The sequence below is a fragment of the Pseudorca crassidens genome, chromosome 2 (genome assembly GCF_039906515.1).
Source record: "Pseudorca crassidens isolate mPseCra1 chromosome 2, mPseCra1.hap1, whole genome shotgun sequence".
Classification (NCBI taxonomy): domain Eukaryota; kingdom Metazoa; phylum Chordata; class Mammalia; order Artiodactyla; family Delphinidae; genus Pseudorca; species Pseudorca crassidens.
Window position 1 is genome coordinate 171,483,234 of NC_090297.1, and position 22,621 is coordinate 171,505,854.

At 38.5% G+C, this 22,621-nt stretch overlaps 1 protein-coding gene across 1 annotated transcript in view; it reads left to right on the top strand.

Annotated features, from left to right (window-relative positions):
- The window catches only part of USH2A (usherin), a 770,355-nt gene that overhangs the window by 434,913 nt on the left and 312,821 nt on the right, over positions 1-22,621 (top strand). Inside the window, exon 37 of the mRNA XM_067729757.1 lies at positions 15,832-16,011. Within this exon, the coding sequence (XP_067585858.1) occupies positions 15,832-16,011 (180 nt within the window). The remainder of the gene's footprint in view (positions 1-15,831; positions 16,012-22,621) is intronic.

Here is a 22,621-nt window from a genome sequence, read left to right on the forward strand (position 1 = left end):
ATATGTGTATGGGTTTATCTCTGGGTTTTCTATCCTGTTCCATTGATCTATATTTCTGCTTTTGTGCCAATACCGTACTGTCTTGTAGCTTTGCAGTATAGTCTGAAGTCAGGGAGCCTGATTCCTCCAGCTCCATTTTTCTTTCTCAAGATTGCTTTGGCTATTCGGGGTCTTTTGTGTTTCCATACAAAGTGTGGAATTTTTTGTTCTAGTTCTGTGAAAAATGCCATTGGTAGTTTGACAAGGATTGCATTGAATCTGTAGATTGCTTTGGGTAGGAGGGTCATTTTCACCATGTTGATTCTTCCAGTCCAAGAACACGGTATATCGCTCCATCTGTTTGTATCATCTTTAATTTCTTTCATCAGTGTCATATAGTTTTCTGCATACAGGTCTTTTGTCTCCTTAGGTAGGTTTATTCCTAGGTATTTCATTCTTTTGTTGCAGTGGTAAATGGGAGTGTTTCCCTAATTTCTCTCTAAGATTTTTCATTGTTAGTGTACAGGAATGCAAGAGATTTTTGTGCATTAATTTTGTATCCTGCTACTTTACCAAATTCATTGATTAGCTCTAGTAGTTTTCTGGTAGCATCTTTAGGATTCTCTACGTAGAGTATCATGGCATCTGCACACAGTGACAGCTTTACTTCTTATTTTCCAATTTGGATTCCTTTTATTTCTTTTTCGTCTCTGATTGCTGTGGCTAAAACTTCCAAAACTAGGTTGAATAATAGTGGCTAGAGTGGACATCTTTGTCTTTTTCCTGATTTTAGAGGAAATTGTTTCAGTTTTTCACCACTGAGAAAGATGTTGGTTGTGGGTTTGTCATATATGGCCTTTATTATGTTGAGGTAAGTTCCCTCTATGCCTACTTTCTGGAGAGTTTCTATCATAAATGGGTGTTGAATTTTGTCGAAAGCTTTCTGTGCATCTATTGAGATGATCATATGGTTTTTATCCCTCAGTTTGTTAATATGGTGTATCACATTGATTGAGTTGCGTATATTGAAGAACCCTTGCATTCCTGGAATAAACCCCACTTCATCATGGTGTGTGATCCTTTTAACGTGCTGTTGGATTCTGTTTGCTAGTATTTTGTTGAGGATTTTTGCATCTATGTTCATCAGTGATATTGGCCTGTAGTTTTCTTTCTCTGTGGCATCTTTGTCTGGTTTTGGTATCAGGGTGATGGTGGCCTCGTAGAATGAGTTTGGGAGTGTTCCTCCCTCTGCTATATTTTGGAAGAGTTTGAGAAGGATAGGTGTTAGCTCTTCTCTAAATGTTTGATAGAATTTGCCAGTGAAGCCACCTGGTCCTGGGCTTTTGTTTGTTGGAAGATATTTCATCACAGTTTCAATTTCAGTGCTTGTGATTGGTCTGTTTATATTTTCTATTTCTTCCTGGTTCAGTCTCAGAAGGTTGTGCTTTTCTCAGAATTTGTCCATTTCTTCCAGGTTGTCCATTTTATTGGCATATAGTTGCTTGTAGTAATCCCTCAGGATTCTTTGTATTTCTGCAGTGTCAGTTGTTACTTCTCCTTTTTCATTTCTAATTCTGTTGATTTGGGTCTTCTCCCTTTTTACCTTGATGAGTCTGGCTAGTGGTTTATCAATTTTGTTTATCTTCTCAAAGAACCAGCTTTTAGTTTTATTGATCTTTGCTATTCTTTCCTTCATTTCTTTTTCATTTATTTCTGATCTGATCTTTATGATTTCTTTCATTCTGCTAACTTTGGGGTTTTTATTTCTTCTTTCTCTTAATGCTTTAGGTGTAAGATTAGGTTGTTTATTTGAGATTTTTCATGTTTCATGAGGTAGGATTGTATTGCTATAAACTTCCCTTTTAGAACTGCTTTTGCTGCATCCCATAGGTTTTGGGTCATCGTGTTTTCATTGTCATTTGTTTCTAGGTATTTTTTGATTTCTTCTTTGATTTCTTCAGTGATTTCTGGGTTATTTAGTAGCATATTGTGTAGCCTCCATGTGCTTGTATTTTTTACGGTATTTTTCCTGTAATTGATATCTAGTCTCTTAGCATTATGATCAGAAAAGATACTTGATACGATATCAATTTCCTTAAATTTACCAAGGCTTGAATTGTGACCCAAAATATGATCTATCCTGGAGAATGTTCCATGAGCACTTGAGAAGAAAAGGTATTCTGTTGTTTTTGGATGGAATGTCCTATAAATTTCAATTAAGTCCGTCTTGTTAAATGTGTCATGTAAAGCTTGTGTTTCCTTATTTATTTTCATTTTGGATGATATGACCATTGGTGAAATTGCGGCGTTAAAGTCCCCTATTATGATTGCGTTACTGTTTATTTCCCCTTTCATGGCTGTTAGCCTTTGCCTTATGTTTTGAGGTGCTCCTGTGTTGGGTGCATAAATGTTTACAATTGTTATATTCTTCCTGGATTGATCCCTTGACCATCATGTCGTGTCCTTCTTTGTCTCTTGTAGAAGTCTTTATTTTAAAGTCTATTTTGTCTGATATGAGAATTGCTACTCCAGCTTTCTTTTGATTTCCATTTGCATGGAATATCTTTTTCCATCCCCTCACTTTCAGTCTGCATGTGTCCCTAGGTCTGAAGTTGGTCTCTTGTAGACAGCATATATACAAATCTGGTTTTTGTATCCATTCAGCTAGTCTGTGTCTTTGGTTAGAGCATTTAATGCATTTACATCTAAGGTAATTATCGATATGTATGTTCCTATTACCATTTTCTTAATTATTTTGGATTTGTTTTTGTAGGCCTTTTCCTTCTCTTGTGTCTCCTGCCTAGAGAAGTCCGTTTAGCATTTGTTGTAAGCTGGTTTGGTGGTGCTGAATTCTCGTAACTTTTGCTTGTATGTAAAGGTTTTAATTTCTCTTTTGAGTCTGAATGAGATCCTTGCTGGGTAGAGTAATCTTGGTTATAAGTTTTTCCCTTTCATCAGTTTAAATATGTCCTGCCACCCACTTCTGGCTTGCAGACTTTCTGCTGAAAGATCAGCTGTTAACCTTATGAGGATTCCCTTGTATGTTATTTGTTGCTTTTCCATTGCTGCTTTTAATATTTTTTCTTTGTATTTAATTTTTGATAGTTTAATATGTGTCTTGGCATATTTCTCCTTGGATTTATCCTGTATGGGACTCTCTGTGCTTCCTGGAATTGATTGACTGTTTTCTTTCCCATGTTAGGGAAATTTTCAACTGTAATCTCTTCAAATATTTTCTCAGTCCCTTTCTGTTTCTCTTCGTCTTCTGGGACCCCTATAATTCAAATGTTGGTGCATTTAATGTTGTCCCAGAGGTCTCTGAGACTGTCCTCAATTCTTTTCATTCTTTTCTCTTTATTCTGCTCTGCAGTAGTTATTTCCACTATTTTATCTTCCAGGTCACTTATCCGTTCCTCTGCCTCAGTTATTCTGCTATTGATTCCTTCTAGAGGATTCTTAATTTCATTTCTTGTGTTGTTCATCACTGCTTGTTTGCTCTTTAGTTCTTGTAGGTCCTTGTTAAATGTTTCTTATATTTTCTCCATTCTATTTCCAAGATTTTGGATCATCTTTACTATCATTACTCTGAATTCTTTTTCAAGTAGACTGCCTGTTTCCTCTTCATTTGTTTGCTCTGGTGGGTTTTTACCTTGCTCCTTCATCTACTGCGTATTTCTCTGGCTTCTCATTTTGCTTTACTTACTCTGTTTGGGGTCTCCTTTTCTCAGGCTACATGTTCATAGTTCCCATTGGTTTTGGTGTCTGCCCCCAGTGGCTAAGGCTGGTTCAGTGGCTTCTGTAGGCTTCCTGGTGGAGGAGACTGGTTCCTGTGTTCTGGTAGGTGGAGCTGGACTTTGTCTTTCTGATATACAGGACCACCTCTGGTTGTGTGTTTGGGATGTCTGTGAACTTAATATGATTTTAGGCGGCCTCTCTGCTAATGGATGGGGTTGTGTTCCTGTGCTGCTAGGTGTTTGGCCTGGGACATCCAGCACTGGAGCTGGCTGGCCATTAGGTGGAGCTGGGTCTTAGCCTTGAGACAGAGATCTCTGGGAGAACTCTTGCTAATTGATGTTACGTGGAGCTGGGAAGTCTCTGGTGGTCAAGTGTCCTGAACTCGGCTCTCCCACCTCAGAGGCTCAGGCCTGACACCAGGCTGGAGCACCAAGACCCTGTCAGCCACATGGCTCAGAAGAAAAGGGACAAAAAAAGAAAGAAAAAGTAATCATTTTAAATAAATAAAAGAAGTAAAATTACAAAATTAAAAATTTTAAAAATTGTTAAAATTTTTAAAAAGTAATAAAAAAAAGAAGAGAACAACCAAACCAATAAACAAATCCACCAATGATAACAAGCGGTAAAAACTATGCTAAGGTAAACATAAAAATCAGAAACAAGTCAGTCACAGGCAGCAATCCCCAAGTCTACAGTTGCTTCCAAAGTCCACCACCTCAGTTTTGGACTGATTCATTGTTTGTTCAGGTATTACACAGATTCAGCGTACCTCACATTGCTTGTGGGGATTTAATCCGCTGCTCCTGAGGCTGCTGGAGAGATTTCCCTTTCTTTGTTTGCACAGCTCCTGGGGTTCAGCTTTGGGTTTGGCCCCGCCTCTGCGTGTAGGTCACCCTCAGGCCTGTGTTCCCACCCAGACAGGATGGGGTTAAAGCCGTGGCTGATTAGGGGACTCTGGCTCACTCATGCCAGGGGTGGGGGGAGGGAGGGGTACGGTGCTTATAATTGAAATGCAGGATGAGCCTGCCACGGCAGAGGCCGGCGTGACATTGCAACAGCCTGAGGCCCACCCTGTGTTCTCCCGGGAAAGTTGTCCCTGGATCACAGGATCTTGGCAGTGGCAGGCTGCACAGGCTCCTGGGAGGGGAGGTGTGGATAGTGACCTGTGCTTGCACACAGGATTCTTGAGGGCTACAGCAGCAGTGTTAGAGTTTCACACCCATCTCTGGGGTCCGGGCTGTTAGGTACGGCTCGTGCCTGTCTCTGGAGCTCGTTTAGGCAGTCCTCTGCCTTCTCTGGGCAGACAGGGGAGGAATCACCGCTCCTCGCACACCCCGCAACAATGGTCTCTTGCCTCTTAGGCAGGTCCAGAGTTTTTCCTGGACACCCTCCCGGCCAGCCGTGGCGCACTAGCCCCCTTAGGCTGTGTTCACGCAGCCAACCCCAGTCCTCTCCCTGGGATCGAACCTCTAAAGACCTAGCCTCAGCTCCCAGCCCCCACCCACCCCAGTGGGTGAGCGGACAAGCCTCTCAGGCTGGTGAGCGCTGGTCAGCACTGATCCTCTGTGGAGAAATCTCTCCGCTTTGCCCTCTGCACCCCTGTTGCTGCGCTCTCCTCCATGGCTCTGAAGCACCCCCCCCCCCACCAACCCCCATCTCCACCAGTGAAGGGGATTCCTCGTGTGTAGAAACTTTTCCTCCTTCACAGCTCCCTCCCAGAGGTTCACATTCCATCCCTATTCATTTGTCTCTGTTTTTCCTTTTTTCTTTTGCCCCACTCAGGTATGTGGGGATTTTCTTGCCTTTTGGGAAGTCTGAGGTCTTCTGCCAGCGTTCAATAGGTGTTCTGAGGAGTTGTTCCACGTGTAGATGTATTTCTGATGTATTTGTGGGGAGGAAGGTGATCTCCACGTCTTACTTCTCCACCATCTGGAAGATCCCCTCTTCAGTTACTCTTATCAAACCTTTAGAACAGCAGCTATCGTCACTATGATGTACTTGGATTTCCATTTGCAAACTTCCTGGGCATGTGGAATTAGGGACTTTCGATAACATATTTTCTTCCTGCTTTTTTTCTCCTTTTCAGTAATTTGCATTTATAAGCACTGGATAGTGAAAGGCCTTCAAAGCATCAACAACAGTACAGTGCAGCAATGTAAGATAGGGCTCCATCAATACAGTATTGTTTCCAACATACCCTGTTCCACTCTTTAAAGAGTTTACTCAAGAAAATCAATGTAAAAATTGTAAATCTCATTATTCAGGAAGGCAGACCATTTTTAAAAGGTTGTCACTTCAATTGTTTAATTCAGAGGATAGCAAACTTTTTCAGTAAAGGGCCACATAGTAAACACTTTAAATTTTACAGGCAACATGGTCTTACCATAACCGCTGAATTGTGCAGTTGTAACATGACAATGCCTAGACGTGTAATTTTCTGTGTTCTAATAAAACTTTATTTACAAGAACAGGTTTCTGGCCAGATTTGGCTTGTAGCCTGTAGATTGTGGATCCTCATTTATTTATAAATTTAAATACAATTCATATAGTTTCCTTGGATATTTCAACCCTCTCATGATTCTCTGGATTTCACAAAAATTATGCATGCTAACTTAAAAATTCATGTAATATAGAGTAATGGCATTCATGAAAATCCCACTACCTATAAGTAACTAATGTTAACAAATGACAAACATCATTTCAGACCTTTCTCAATTCATGACTGGTTTCTTGGTAGCAAGCAACAGAAACAACTCTGATTAATTAAGCCAAAAATGAATTATTGTAGGAGAACTGAGCAGTTCAAAAAGTGGACAAGAAAATGGCAGAGTCATACTTGTACAGAAACTACAAATAGCTTGGCCCAGACAAGCTCGTGCCTCAGGTTACAGACAGGAGGACACCCCCACTGGCAGCAGCAGCACCACCACTTAGCAGCCCTGGACAATTGCAGCTCTGCTTCTGCATTCTCAACAATTCTCGAGACAGCGAGAAGAAACCCTAACTGACCCTAAGCCATGCATTGTTTTGCCTCATCCTGCTTCTTGGTCCCAAGGTGGAAGCATCCAACTGGCAATCTTGTGGTCAAGTGCCCATGTGAGCTTTAGCTATCCTTTCATTTACCAAAATAATAATAATTAATTAAATTATATTTCTGATCATTTTCTCTCCACATCTCTATCATCTTGATCCACATCTCTGATTTCTTGATCTTTTTTCTTATGCATTGATGATGATTATCTCGAGGCTTTCCATCATGCTATTGATTTAGATTTTAGCTGTTGCTATTCTGTTCCTTGCTTTTTTCTCACTTGTCTATTAAATCCTTCATGATTTTTTTTTTTTCTAATTTCCAATTTGTTTCTCTGCCTCTGCAATATCCTTTTTTCATCTTATAGGGAATACATATCTTTTTTTTCCCCTGGAGCTGTGTGGTTGTCTTTTTATCTTGGGATCCTTTCTTTCCTTTTGGCTATATGTAAGCATATTTTGTATTTCTTCCTTCAAACTCATCTGGCTTATGCCTAGTATGGGCAGCTCGGTCCAGACTTTTCATTTGTTCTGACTGTGGTCCACGTCTTTTCTTTCTGGTGCTAGTTAGTCTTCCTTCAACCTAAACTTTGAGAACTGGGTGTTGCTGTTAATGTACTTGTCCGTAGCCTTGGAGTAAAGGTGGGAGGAATGGGATTGAAATAGAGGATATGGATGGATGCATTGAACAGGATTCTAGGACATCTAGTTTCTCTGTCTCTTCCGAGATCCCATTAACTGTCCTTTGAAGCAGCACCCCCTCCATTTATGCACATGCATCTCCCACTCCCGGGGACCTCAGCTTCTTCCCCCAACTCAGCACAAGCTTAGCAGGGTGGCCAGCCCTGATTCCTCTTCCTGTCTGTACAAACTCTACTCAGGTTCACTTCATTTCAAATTAGAGAAGATTCCTTGGTTTATATTTCTTTCTCCAGGAGCAAAATTAGGAACTTATTGTGAGATTTCAAAGTCAATGCCGTTTATTTGTTCCTTTGCCTTTATATGTGCTCCAAGATTTTCAGCTGGTCTTGTTAATGTTGTTACTTTTGTTCTAATTTTTCCATGTTGTTAGGTATTTTGGAAAGGCAATTCTGTTGTACTAATTGATCTATTCTTCTCCAAAAACATAAACTTTTTGTTTGTTTGTTTGGGGTTTTTTGCTTTGGTTTTTTGTTTGTTTGTTTTTTTTTCTTTCAAATGTTTATTTTATATTGGAGTATCGTTGATTTACAATGTTGTGTTAGTTTCAGGTGTACAGCAAAGTGATTCAGTTATACATACACATATATCTATTCTTTTTCAGCTCCTTTTCCCATATAGGTTATTATGGAGTATTGAGTAGAGTTCCCTGTGCTGTACAGTAGGTCCTTTTTGATTATCTATTTTATATATAGTAGTATGTATATGTTAATCCCAGCCTCCTAATTTATCCCTCCCCCCGTCTTTCCCCTTTGGTAACCATAAGTTCAAAAATATAAACCTTGAAAGTTCACAATTTATTCCTAAATCTCTTTCCAGCAAGGTGATTCATATCCGTAGCTTAGAACCTGTAACACACAGACTCTAAGATGGCATCTGATTATCTCCTCTTCCTGGTACTTACATCTTTGTCTAATCCCCTCCCCTTGCATGTGGTCAAAACTTGTGACTTGTATTTAACCAACAGACTATGGCAAAAGGGGATGGGCTGTTAGTTCTGACAGTGATACCTAAGATTGTAAACCACCTTGCCAGGAGACTCTCTCCCTTGTGGGCTTTGATAAAGCAAGCAGCCGTGTTGGGGAGGCCCATGTGGGAAGGAATAAGGGCAGCCTCCAGGCAATAGCCAGCAAGAAAACGAGGCCCTCAGTTCCAACAGCCTGCAAGGAACTGAATGCTGCAACAACTACCTGAGCTGGAGGAGATCCTTCTCCAGTAGAACCTTGAGATAGGGCTATAGTCCAAGGCAACACCTTGTTTGCAGCCCTTTTGAGACCCTGAGCAAGAGGACCCAGCTAAGATCTGCCCAGACTCCTGATCCACAGAGACTATGAAATAAGGAGTGCATGTTGTTTTGAGCTGCTCAGTTTGTGCTAAGATGATGACACAGCAATAGATAACTAGCCCAGGAACACGTGACTCCATGACTGCAGTGAATAAAGCTGATAGAATCGCCAGCAAAACATGGCATAATTCTCACCCAAATACCGTGCTCCGAAAAATCCATGTTCTCCTTTAATGGAGGCTCTGTCTCAAGCATGTATCTAAGCATTGAAACTAAGATTCCAAACATTTCATTAAGAATTGGTGACTGACTCTGTTCTGTGATTGATGCCTGTTAAGTTCTCCATCTGATACCAGTGGTACTCAAGGCTCAGCATGGTCAGTGTGTTTAGTAAGGCTCTCCTACAACATCTTCTGTTCATTGATTAGTCAAGCTCATGTCTGTCCAATGTTTAGTTTGGAATCTAGAGAACACTTTCTGTGGGAGCGTATTTTCCCAAACGGCTCTTGGCTAATTGAGATAATGGCAATTGTTTGTTCATTTTGACAGTGTGTCCAAATGGGGGGAAAAAAAGGTTAAAGGAGAAAAAAAATCTGACTTTTCAGAGCACAACATAGTTGATAAAAATGGACCATACTTCCCTAATTTACCACACACATAATCAATCTCTGAATTCACTGTTTATATATAATTATTTTCTGTTGTTAATAAAATAAGAGCATTTAGGAAATCTGACTGTGGTACATAGAGCAAACTTGATGAAAAGACACCATGCCCCAAAGGACTTTAAAAAATGGTATTTAAAATATTTAGAAGGGTAGTCATGCAACTTTGGTATACCCTTGCCCACACATTAAAAAAAAATCAAAACAAAACAGAAAGATCCTTAATATCTATAGAACTATTATTGCTCTTGTATGAGCACAGACTCAGGGCAAATGTTTCTGAAGCACCTTGTAGTGAATTGATGAAATACTCTATGTATTTATTCCCTGAACTACAGTTGTCCTAACAGTAGAATGACAAATTTAAAAAGGAATCAAAGAAGTACGGCTTTTACTAGATGACAACTAATTAAACATCCCATTAGAGTAATTACAATAATGGTAAAAGTATGATGCATTCATAGAACACTGTCCTCAGAGCCCTAAGTGCTTCACAGGCTTTTTTTTCTCTTTCAAAATATTCTGTGGAGAAGGCAGCTATGTAGGTAGAGATCTATAAAGGTTTTCTACATTGGCAAAAACTTAAAGACAGGAATAGGTCCTTTTACCTATATAGTAACTTAAACAAATACTTTCAGATTTCTACCAAAGTAAGATCTATTAGAATAATGAAGTCTGGAGGATGCAATTGCATCATGGGTAGAATAATTTGAAATAATCTCCTTAGAAAGAAGAAAAAAAAGTGACTTAAATATTAATATGTGTTATCTAGATGACCTAGAATTCTTAGCTCCCATTAAAGGGCGTTTTGGCCACATGGCCCTAATCTGTGATCTGCCATTCAATGTCTTTTGATTTGGGGATTGGCAGAATTCTGTAATGATGAGGTGAGGCTGAACAACACTAAAATTGAGACCCCAATACAGGAAATAATATAGCATTTTCTTTTTCCAGCCAGAAGTGGGAAAATTAGTCAACACCTTTTCTACCATAAGGTGTAATTGGATTCAGAAAAAGGCTAACTTAAACAGGACCAGGTCTGACATGCAAAACCTCACACGATAACAAGAATGAGTTTGGTTTGTTCGCTGTCATTCCTTATTATGATCTTTGTCATGAGAATGGATTCATGTTGTGCCATTTTCTGTTCTTGTTACAATCTTTGTCACATGAATAAGATATCAGGATGTTAATGCCTGGCATACAGTCTTCTGTGTGTGATGATAGTTACAAGACTACGCTGACCTTTGCAGTATTATGTATTCTGATTGGCTGTTCATTTCACCTCTTTCCCACAAGTTAATAAGGCTGTAAAAAGGAGAGAACTGAAACGGCCAGCCAGTTAAGTTATAGAATATTGAAAAGGTCAGAGCAGTACAGCACAGAGGAAAAAAAAAAATTATGGAATATATGGTGCATTAAGATGCTTGTGACAATGATTATAACAAGAATCGGAAAGGATACCCATTTATGTTATTTCAATCTAGAGAACCCCACGGGATGATATTCCCGGAATAGCCATCACTTACGCATCTGTGAATCATACGTGTGAAAATATCTGTTTATACTGGTTTTGGCTTAAAAACTAATTATATAGAAAATATCCTACTATTCAGCAACAAGAACATTAAAAGTAAGATTTTAGCCTTAGAAATGGGCATTCATGTTGTCAACATTTTAGTAGGTCTTTGTATTTGAAACTGAAGGAAAACTTCCTTACATGTGAAATCTGTTGGGCATGTGAGATTTATTTCGATTGTTTCTTCATGTAACACTTTTTTTCCTCAAAATAAAATAGAAAAGTAGGACTGGAAGAATTAACCTTTTTGGAAGTCCTTTAGAAAGTGGAATATTCTGAAATAGCATTGAGGATTTTATTTTAAAATTTTGTGTGAGCTATGTGAAATATGTTTCTTCCTTGTGATTGCATGATACTGGCCAGTGTACAAAGAATCCTTCCTTTCCACTGAATCCTCAGTGGAGAGAGAAAGAAAGGGAGAGAGACTTTTAATTCAGAATTTCTTAAGTTATGGTTCTCAGGTGTGCAATAATGTTTATTCATTTTTTACACACTTCATGGTTTCATTTATTATAAAGTCTAGAATGAGCAAAAAAAATTTATTATGATCAAAATCAGAAATATATAGGTGCATATATGTCCATAATTATTATATATTCCCGATGGAATAACCTGTTATCATTTTTAAACATCTCTCTTTATCCCTAATAACGGTTTTTGTCTAAGAGTCTATTTTATCTGATATTGCTATAGCCAATTCTCTTAGGGTTGCTGTTTGCATGATATAATTTTTCCTTTTCTTTCCTTTTTTTATTCATTTAAAAAATTATTTTTATGCATGTTTTAAGTTTTCTTATAGAACAACTGTACTAGATTTTGTAGTCTGTTAAGACAGTCTGGTTTAAAAGTCAGGTTTACACTTTCTAAAGATGCATTGTTTCACTAATCGAGTAAACATTGTACAGCCCAAAGCTAACATCTAAATGCATCATTAATAAGAATGTCAAATGCAACCTCATTATTTTTGCAAGCAAAGAAAATGAATTTTGATCTTTACTTTAAGACCACCTTGAACATGGGTCAAATAACCCTAAAATCAGTAGTTCTGCATACTTCAGAAGAATCTCCACGTGATTCCTGATACCCTCTGATGTTATACTTCAGTAGTTCTGGAGTGGAACTCAGGTGTGTGAATGTTTATGAAGTACCCCCCAGGCGATTTTGACGTGGGTGAGCCCTGGAACACAGGTACAGACAGTCCCACTGTGTAAAGAGTTTAGTGGAATCCCCACTTAAAGCCCGATGGCACAGACCACAGCCAAAGAAGGTGGACGATGGGGGGCTCTGGTTCCAGAACACAGAATCTTAACCGGGCCTGCACCATCCACTGATACTCACAAATAGGGTCAGCGCTGAGGCCGACCAGACAGGAGTGGTCACCTGTGATAGGACATGCTTATCGCTTGAACATTTTCTAGCTTGATTCTTGAGGCTGAACCAGCAGGGCTGCCTTTTCCAGCCCACTGAAAACAAAGTTTATGCAGAGAAAAGTGGTAAAGCCCAGCCCTCTCAAAAGGGAGGATCAGAGGACCTGCATTTTTAAGATTTTTCCCCCAATATTTAGGAGCCCAAATTGGGAAAGTTCAAAGGAAGAAAGAGAAGGCAGGGAGAATGAAGTGGAGAAGAGCTGAAACCTCTGGGTCCTGTTCTGGTTTTGAATCTGGAGACTTTTGAGCTTCAGCAAGGGTTGAAATCCTGTCATTTGCTTCAGGTCTGTGAATTGAGTTGTATGTTAGTGGGGCTGAGAGAACATTTGACTCACTCAGCTGCATGCTTCCTGGAGATGTACACGTTCTTTTTTTCAGCTGAACGAAACGGTTATGTAATTGCATCCTTCTCATAATTATTGAGTAATTATATACTTCTTATAATTACTGAGTAATCATTGTTCTATAACTAGGACTTAATGTTACAACTAATTGTATAATTACCATGTATTAATGTTATCTGGGAAACTTAGAATAAAGTGGTACTTAATATATTTCCCCCTGCCATGCCATTTTCAAAGCTGGCAATAGTGTTCGTTTTACAGCCTGAAATTTGCTTCAAAGACAAACAAAATACAAGGGAAAAAAACCGCACCAATGTTTTCATAATAGATGTTAACTCATTGAGCTTACGATTGCACCAGGCTTAAAATGTGTAAAACTGTATTCTCCTGGCTTATTTTTATAATTTTCATTGTTGTTTTGCAGCTTACCATCTTTTGTAAGATGTGTACAGTTAATACTACTTTAGAAGCAGTAGAGCATCTGTCTGGGTCTCCTGGGATAAACTGACCTTTTTGAAATTTTACAGCTGGGCATGTGACAATAGCAGCAATTGTCTCAGCTATAACTGAAAATGTTTTTAAGGAGCTAGGCATTATGGGAACTTGAGAAGATCTTCAGATGTGGATAATGAAATTTGTCTTAGACCATGGTTAGAAGGGATTCATATTAATCTTAACCAAGTTTCTTCAGTGTAAGAACTAGGTCTTACTCGTTTGGTGCATACCGTTATCAGCACCTAGCAAAGTCTACTCCCTGCGTGCAGCTGGAGCTCAATAATCAAGTTGACCTGCTGTAAAGAATCTATGGAAGCTAGTGTAGCGTAATTTGGAAATGTCTTTTCAATGCATTAGGAAATTAGCAACAGCTACTTGTAGGTTTCATCACTTCTTCACATATATATTTGTGTTGTCTATTCAAATTTGGGGAACGTAAAACCATTCTTAAGCTGTGAATATGTCTTTATCTTGTTTTACCAAGCATGAATAGAAATTATTAGTCCCATGTTTTAGCCCATAAGTACCATTTATTTTCTTTGGAACAAACCAGTCCTTTGCCAATTTCAAGTTCAGAGTAATAAATTCTTGCACTAACTAGGGGTTTCTTCTGTTCATGAAAAACACTTAACCTACCTGTGTATTTTGCAGCAATAAAATTCTCAGCTGAGTTCTCCAACCCAAAGTTATTATAAGTATCTTTTAAAAAATTGATATATTTTTAAAGTTACCCTCACCCGTGCTCATAACTAGATATGAGTTCCTCTTTTTATCATTTGATCTTTATTAATTTTAGAGTTTGAAATACAACCTGATGGAACAATTGCCCAGTGGTAGTGAATGAGATTAGTGTTGTTTTATTAATTGAAGAACCTTAGGATTTTGATTAATAATATATTGTTGGATGGATGTGGGGGGGGATATAGTAGGTAGGTAGTTGAGAAAGTAAAATACAGAGTGAATAATTCTTAATCACTTGCTAGTTCTAAACATCTGTCTGGAATGTATCTGCTGTATGGATTACAAGAAACAGTAGTATTCTTAGCTGCTGTTGATGAACATCTGCTGTAAAGAAATCCCACTTAACCTTGGTAATAACATGGCAATTGAAGGAGTACTCTCATTCCTAGTTCACAGAAGAAAAACCTGAGGTTCAGAAATATTAAGTAACTTACAAAGAGCACACTGCTGAAGAATAAGGACAGGCTCAAATGCAGAAACTCTTTGATCACCAAATTTATGTACTTTCCTTTGCGCCATACTCTACTAAACTATGTAAAAATATACTATTTTTGTAAATACTGTAACTATTAAATTTTGTCTACTGTACAATGCAAGATCACTTTTCATATGTGACCATATTTTACCTTTTAACACATTTAAACAATAAAGATTATATCAGTATCCAGGGATCTTGAAAATATGCTTTCCCCTTGAAGTCCAGCATCATGTGTGTTTTCTGTTTGCTTATATTTTGTAGAATTTATGTGGGAAAAATTAAAGGTACATAGTAAAAAGTGTTTTGGCAAAGGAAGAACGCTACTTGAAGTAAATATTGCTATTCTTAATTATTTGTTCTGTGTTTTAAGAGTAAGTATAACTGCATTTTACCAAATTAAGCAATATTTTGAAAAATTTGCCTCATGGAAACTTTTCAGGAAAGCATCTATCATAGAAAGTGAAATAAATGTTACAATACAGTTTTCGGTTGTAGCCCTATTTTTAAGCCTAATTTCTAACTCTCCTTAACCTTGAATGTAACCCAGTTGCCTAGAAGAGGGAGATAAAATATTGTTATCAGACAGCAGTATTTTCCTATGTCCTAGACATGCTAAGATTTGAGAATGGGTTTGCTGAAGTTTTGGAAGCATGGTAGTGGTAGGACGTGGTGATGCCTCGTTTATGGTGATTCTTATATACAGGTAGGCAACCTCTGCATTTACCCATAGAGCTAAAAAAATAGATCTTCTAATCAAAGTGGCCACATATTAACTTCCCATCCCTAGTGGCTTTTCAGGATATTTTGACCGAACCTGATTTAGAGAGGCATTAGATAGAAAGCGGTCAGCTCACCTTTCAAGCGAAATGAGCAGAAAATACACCAATTGATAATAAATGAAACATACAACACATGCATTTGCGTGTACTGTTTATATCCAGAACCATTCCATTTGGGGGAAAAGAGTATGACTTCTTTCCAGTCCGCACATCAAAGAAAATTCAAGGATTTAAAAAAAAAATCTCAAACAATTGTAAATAATCCATTAAGTGATCAATTTATATATCTGCCCGTAGATTTACTTATAGGCATGATACTTGTGGTTAGGTTTCATACTGTCTTAGACTATCAGTCCAGTTATTTCAATCCCTGTGCTAAACAGATTAGAAAACATAATATTAACTGAGGTAACACTTCGTTCACAAAATAATAAAAGTATGCATGTTGATAATAGCACATGTAATGTCTCTCGGGGCATTGATACATAGTTCTGTTTAGTACTGTATATTTAGAAACCCAAGAAAATATTCAAATAATCGCAGGAAAGAATCCTTAAGTATGCACCAATTTAAATATTTTTCTTTTTTTAATCAGCAGACGACAACTACACTCTTCTGAATGGCACACAAGTCATGTACAGTGGTGAAGAGACCAGCCTTTCGGTGCTCATCGATGGGTTGGTTCCTTTTACTAACTATACAGTACAAGTGAATGTTTCAAATAGCCAAGGCAGCTTGATAAGTGATCCCGTAATGATTTCAATGCCGCCAGGGGGTAAGTCTATGAACAACGTTGGTATCTAAATGTATATAAATGCCCTAGAACTAAGTCTCCACTGAACACCTTGTTTATTGTTAGAATTAACTTTTTTTTTTTTTTTTTTTTTGCGGTACGCGGGCCTCTCACTGTTGTGGCCTCTCCCGTTGCGGAGCACAGGCTCCAGACGCGCAGGCTCAGCGGCCATGGCTCACGGGCCCAGCCGCTCTGCGGCACGTGGGATCTTCCCGGACCGGGGCATGAACCCGCGTCCCCTGCATCGGCAGGTGGACTCTCAACCACTGCGCCACCAGGGAGGCCCCTAGAATTAACTTTTTTTAGAACTTAGAGTCTCAGTTGTATTTCTGGTTGTTTTTGTTCTTGTTTGTTCTATTGAGACCCTTTTATTGATGTTGTTTCATTGAGACCACTTTCATCTCGCACTGAGTCTACATGTATGTGTATGTACACACACATGTGTCTCTTGCTTTTGCATGTTAAGAAGACTGGGAAATGCTTTTTTGTCTGAGACTTCATTTAGATTCAAAATTTATGTTTTCCATTTGTGGTTTAATTTTCTCATACAAGTGGTTCTCATTCCTGGTTTTTTGTAGAACTAGTTTAGAAGTATATCTAAACCTCTCATTTGACAGAAAAAAAAAAAAAGGCAGAGTGAGGGTAATAGAATAGGAAAACTCTATTCACACCACTGGAAAAACACCTTTAAATTCCATGTCCTAATGATTAGAGTTCAATAGCGTCATTTTCACATGTGAAATGCGACACAATCTGGCTATTTTTAACTATTTCTATGAAAAAAGATTGACTTATTCAGAATTATTGTGATCTGCAGTCAACTCCACCCTTGTTCTAACTATTTATGGGAACTAATTATTAAGAAGAAAAATCTCCCTTAGATTGATATGTACAGCCCTTGAACAGAAAGCATGCCTCAAACTAATAAGAACACGATTCTCGATTTGGTGTTTAGAACTGTATGTTTTTTGAAAATACCAAAGGAAAAGGACCCTAGGACACCCAGTGTCGGCCTGTAGCCCAGCTTCAGGATCCAGTGCGTTCTGTACTAAAGGATAATGTCCTTACCACATTAAGAGCATTCTGCAGGGCTGGATAAAATCCCTCTCCAGTCGTAAAGAGCATAAGAGCAACAAAGGTCTCATCACCAGAGGAAAATAAGGGTTAATCTACAATTCGTATGGAACCCCTCTTCCAAGGAAGAATTCATTACCTGCTGTGTCATAAAAACCACTCACTATTATCTACCTTTTATGACATTATAAGAATTAATGAATGGATATTTACCAAACAATTGAAACTCTAAATGGCTGAAGCCACATTGTTTAAGAAAAGAACACTTTGAGAGCGACTTTTGGGGCAGATCAACTCAGTTGCATATTGTATGAACAAATAATAAAGAAGGGAATTGAATTTAGGTGGGTGCCTGTTTAAGAACTGAGACCAAAAAATCAAAACAAAACAAAAGAAACTTTGGATATTCCTATCTTCATTTTTCACTGTAACCCAATATGCTTGAAGGGATAAAAAATTGGGATGACTCTATACCTTAATATATAATACCCCTTGTTTATATTTAGGTATTAAAGAGTGATTAGTGCTTTAATGGAGATTTTTCCGTGGCATAGTGACATCTTAACAGAGTATGTGGCATATTTGAGTTACATACTCATTTTCTGGCTAAACACTGATTTAGATAGTTTGTAATTTACAGCAATTTACATTGCATTCATAAAAGGGGTGAATTTAATCCATTGTCTGTATGTTTAGGAATGTATGGCCTAATAATTTATAATATATGCATGTGTGTATCTACGATTCAGTTAAACACAGCAAGCTGCCATTATTAACTCAATATACACTGTGCGAATATGTCTGTCAGTGGGTTACTAGAAGGGTTAATATTGTGCAAACAGGAGGAAACTGAATATTGTTTTACGGTGGTACAGTTGGACTGAAGTCAACTGCTGAGTCTTATCTTCATCTCTGCTCTGTGGTTGCTTACCCATGTCATTATCATAATGCTCCGGAAGCCAGCACTCTCTGGGCCTCATGCGATTGTTCACTTCATGTCCTCAGAAATCCAGAATTTGGGAGATGGCCCTTCACCAAAAGAGGAAGCAGAATGTCTTCAAAGACAGACAGTGATTTCCTCAAGTTTATTACAGCCATTAGGACATACTTCTTTTCATCCTTAGATTGTTGTTGATTACAATTAGGAAACTTACAGCTTTGGAATTATCTTTTTTATGACCTTGTGGCAGTTTAAAGGTGATACCTCATTGATTAAATAGGTTTTAGTTCATGCTTCCTTTTACTTAATGATCTGAAAACATATTATCCTGATTTACACATAAAATCATGCTGAAAAGCATGTGGCATTCACTAGAATATGTGTGTTTAAGTAGAATTAAATTAGTACTGAGAGTTATTAAAGAAATCTTCCATGCCTTTATCCAGTGGACTGTGTTTCATACTGAAATGAATAATAAATGAACCGACGCACAGAAGCGAACCAACTTATGGGCAGAGAAAGTTCTATATGCTACTTACTTTTCCATTATATTTGGATTGTTATCATTATTGCCATTTCCTTGATTTCAGTATTAGATCTTTTTTATGGTGATGTTGAATTCCTACTATCTTTCAATGCTGAGTTATGCAAGATCTGTAATAACACCCTTAGCTATGTTTTCTTTCTAGTGTAGTTTAAAAACATAAGAATAGAAAGTCTGGGCAAGGCAGAACTGCTAATTGTTTTTCTTTATCGAGTGTTTGCTCTCAAATGTGGCTCAGAAAAACTTCTTTTACCCCCTGCATCTGGCCAAGTCCTACTCATGTTTTAGGTTTCAACTTGGAAGTCAATCCATCGGGAAGTCATCTTTTACCAACCAAGGCTGAGATAGGGCCCTTCTGTATCCCCAAGTTCAATCACATTATATTGAAATTGCCTGTCTCATCTGACTGTCACAGTCACTGGTTATAAGAACCCACACAGCAGGGACTATTTCTTATTCACATTTTTACCTTCAATGCCTAGACCAAACCTGACACATGGTAGGTGCATAATGAACAATTAGTGAGTGAATGAGTAAATAAATAAATCAGTCGAGATAGCTTAATTACCAGTTTTAAGCTGTAAGCTTATCATTGTTCAGGCCTGCTCAGACCTCATCTTCTACGTGAGCAACCTTATAGCCAGCTGTGGAAAAGGTGACCTCCTCTGTATAAAATTGTCCAGTGCAGAAATGTTGCGGCCATGCAGATGTAATTGTTAGCCCAGGCTATAAGAAGGGCAGGAGTATTAGAAGTAAGAAATATTCTCAGATTGTACTAACTCATCACTCTGGTTCCTTTCCTACTGTAGTTACTTTACTTAGGTAAACATAGGATAACAGACGTTGGTTAACACTGGAATTTGGGAGAGGTAAGGGGACATAGCACAAAGAATTTTACCCTGGTACATCATCTCTTAGTTAATGGTTATGAAACATCTTATTTGATACTAGCTCTCTCTGTTTTCTTCTGATGAGAAAAATGATGAGTAACGTGCAGTTTTGTGTCTGCCAATTATACCTCAATAAGGCTGCGGAAAAGAAGTCCAACAATACCTAATTTCAAACCCTCGTTAGTTCTGTCAGATCTTCCTTGTTTTGTTCATGTTGTTTAATCAAATTAATCATATTAAAAAAATAAAAGTCTTAACTTTGACCAAAGAAAAGGAAAATATGATTAAACAATATGATAAACACAAGTTATTCTGAAGATGGAAGTTAAGACAAGTGAGATCATGAGACCAATAGCTCAGCACATAGAAGGACAGAGGCAAATCCCTATAGCTCGCATTTTTTATTTTAAAAATTCACTTGAAATATTATTTGGTCCACTGGAGGAGTTTGGTCTTTTGTTTTGTTTTCTTCTTCAATTATGTAGCGTATCCTTACCCACTTGTGTGTACTCAGGCTTTTGTATTTCTACAATTACCATATTTTTAGGTTGTTTGTAATAGCGTAATGCTCCTATTTACCACTAAGATACTCTTAGAAATGAAGAATATATTGAATCCAAGCTCTTGAATAGCATTATACTGCAAGTTCAAAAGTTCCAGGAAAAGAATTAAAAAAATAAAACAGACTCCAAATGTTAATCCATAAATATGAAACTTTCTTACGACCTTTACCCCTTCAAGGTCTGGAGTTACTAATGGGGTTAGGATTTCAACTCTTAATGGGGCTCAGTGCATTAGTGTTTTGTATGCATGGAATTCAGCATTCAGTTTAATAAGTGGTTGACATTGGTGATGTCCCTTAATTTGCTTAAATCTAATTGGCTCTTTTATCAGTCAAACCTGTATGGATTGGCAATTGATCAGAAAGGGTCAGCCATGACTCTGCATGTAGTTAAACGATGGAACCACTAGTTAAAGTCACAGTTGCATGATAATAAGCCAGGGAAGAACAAATGAGCTTAGAGGAAGAAGCCAAAGAAGCTTAGAAGTTTTGCAGGATCTTCAAGTTCAGAACAAAGGCATTGTAGAGTATATAAATTTTAAATACACTGCATTTTGCCTCCAGACTTAAACCTTTGTTTCCAGATGAACTGAAATCTTGTCTGAAACTGTCTTTGTTACATCAAAGAACTACTCAGAAAGCTAAAAGAGACAGAAGAAGCATAAAAGGGCATAGTTTAAAATGATTAGTGACAAATTCCATACTGACGGGCTAGAAACAGATTTTTAATGAAAGTTTTCTATTTTTCCAAAAGAAATATTTTTCTTCTGTTTATCTTTTTCTGAACTGCTTTATTGTCACAGTGAAAGGAACTCGGAACTTAATCCAGTTTTCTATGACAGTAAACAATTTGTCATTTACACCTTAAAATTGGTAAGAATTATTATAATCTACAAACTTCATAAAAATACTAGGCTTGAGGAATGTATTCCTTTTCCAACGATGTGATATTAGAAAAGCAAACACTAAAAGAAGCAAAATGGTTGTGAGTGGTTTCTTAGAGTTTTAGTTTCTCTCTCCTTGTCTTGACCTCCCCTCCAACCTAAAACATCCATGAAAGAAAAGGAGTGAAATCCATTTGGAATTAACACTTAGACACATTGTAAAAGCATAGACTTTGGAATCCTGCAAACCTGGATTTGATTCCCCTTCTTTCGCTCACTGGCTGAGGGACTACAAGCGAATCCACAGGCCTCTCTAAGCTTCATTTTGTTCCTCTGTTAAACAGGCGTGATGATAATTACCACCTGATAGAGGATTCAACAACAGTTTATGTAGCACGCTCAGCACAGTGCCTGTCTTGATGAATATTTGGTGCTTGCTATTTTCTTTGTTCCTACTAGGACTCTTTTCTGGCCTCTTGCAATATTGTGATCTAAAGTAAGAAATATATAAGTGGGCTTGGTACCTGTTTCTGGCACAGAGCTCCTAAATCCTTTGGAATTTCCTAAGCACCGAGAGCCATAAAAGTCTCTTTTGTTATGCTGATGAGATGCGTTCTGGAAAGCGCCCAAGGACAGAGGCGTGTTGCCAGAGGAGCCGACCACGTGGTTAGAAGATTGGAACTTTCAATCCCACCCACTCCTGACCTCTTGGGAGGGGAGAGGGACTTGAGATTGAGTTCAGTCCCAAATGGCCAATGAGTTAATCAGTCACGCCGCTGTAATGAAGCCTCCATAAAAACCCAAAAGGATGGGGTTCCGAGAGCTTCCAGATTGGTGAATACGTGGATATTGGGGACAGTGGGGAGTTCAGCAGGGCATGGAAGCTCCGCGCCGTTCCCCACATTCTTTGCCCTGGTGTCTCGTCCATCCGGCTATTCCTGAGTTGTATCCTTTGTAATAAATCAGAAACCTAGTGAGTAAAAGGATCTCCTGAGTTCTGTGAGCCACTCTAGCAAATTAACAGAACCCAAAAAGGGGATTGTGGGGACCTGATTTATAGCTGAAGTATAGGTAACAACCTTGACTTGCCATCCTGAGTTGGAGGGGGATCATTGGAACCTTCCATTTGGTCAGAAGCACAGCTAACAGTCTAGGCTGTGAATGGCATTAGAGGTGGCAGGCAGGGGGACTGGAAACGAGCAGTCTTGCGGGACTGAGCCCTTTCCCTGTGGAATCTGATGCTATCTTCCGGTTGATAGTGTCAGAATTGAGCTGAATTGTAGGACACTCAGCTAGTGTCCAGAGCTTGGCTTAGTGACATGCGGGAAACCACCCCGCCCCCCAAACACTTTGGGATTGAGTGTGCAGAACCCTTTTACCCCCAAAGGCTGGAAAATGCCCTGGAGGGAGGGCAAGTGAAAATCACAGTTTTTGACACATGCTGGGGAGACCAGGATAATTTTGTCTGGCTACATCTCTATCCCTTCCTACTTTAAGCCCTCAGAGTGACATAGGTGACATAAATATGGCCAGCCCAATAGCCCTGCTCAGGGGTGGTTGTGATGTGTATTGGATGATGAAGCAAGAAGGATGAGAAGTGATTTTCCATTTGAAATAGCTTAAATATCTACCTCTATGACCTCCGGATCATAATTTTCAAGTGATTTTTTACATCAAACTCTCATTGCTTATCTTGGG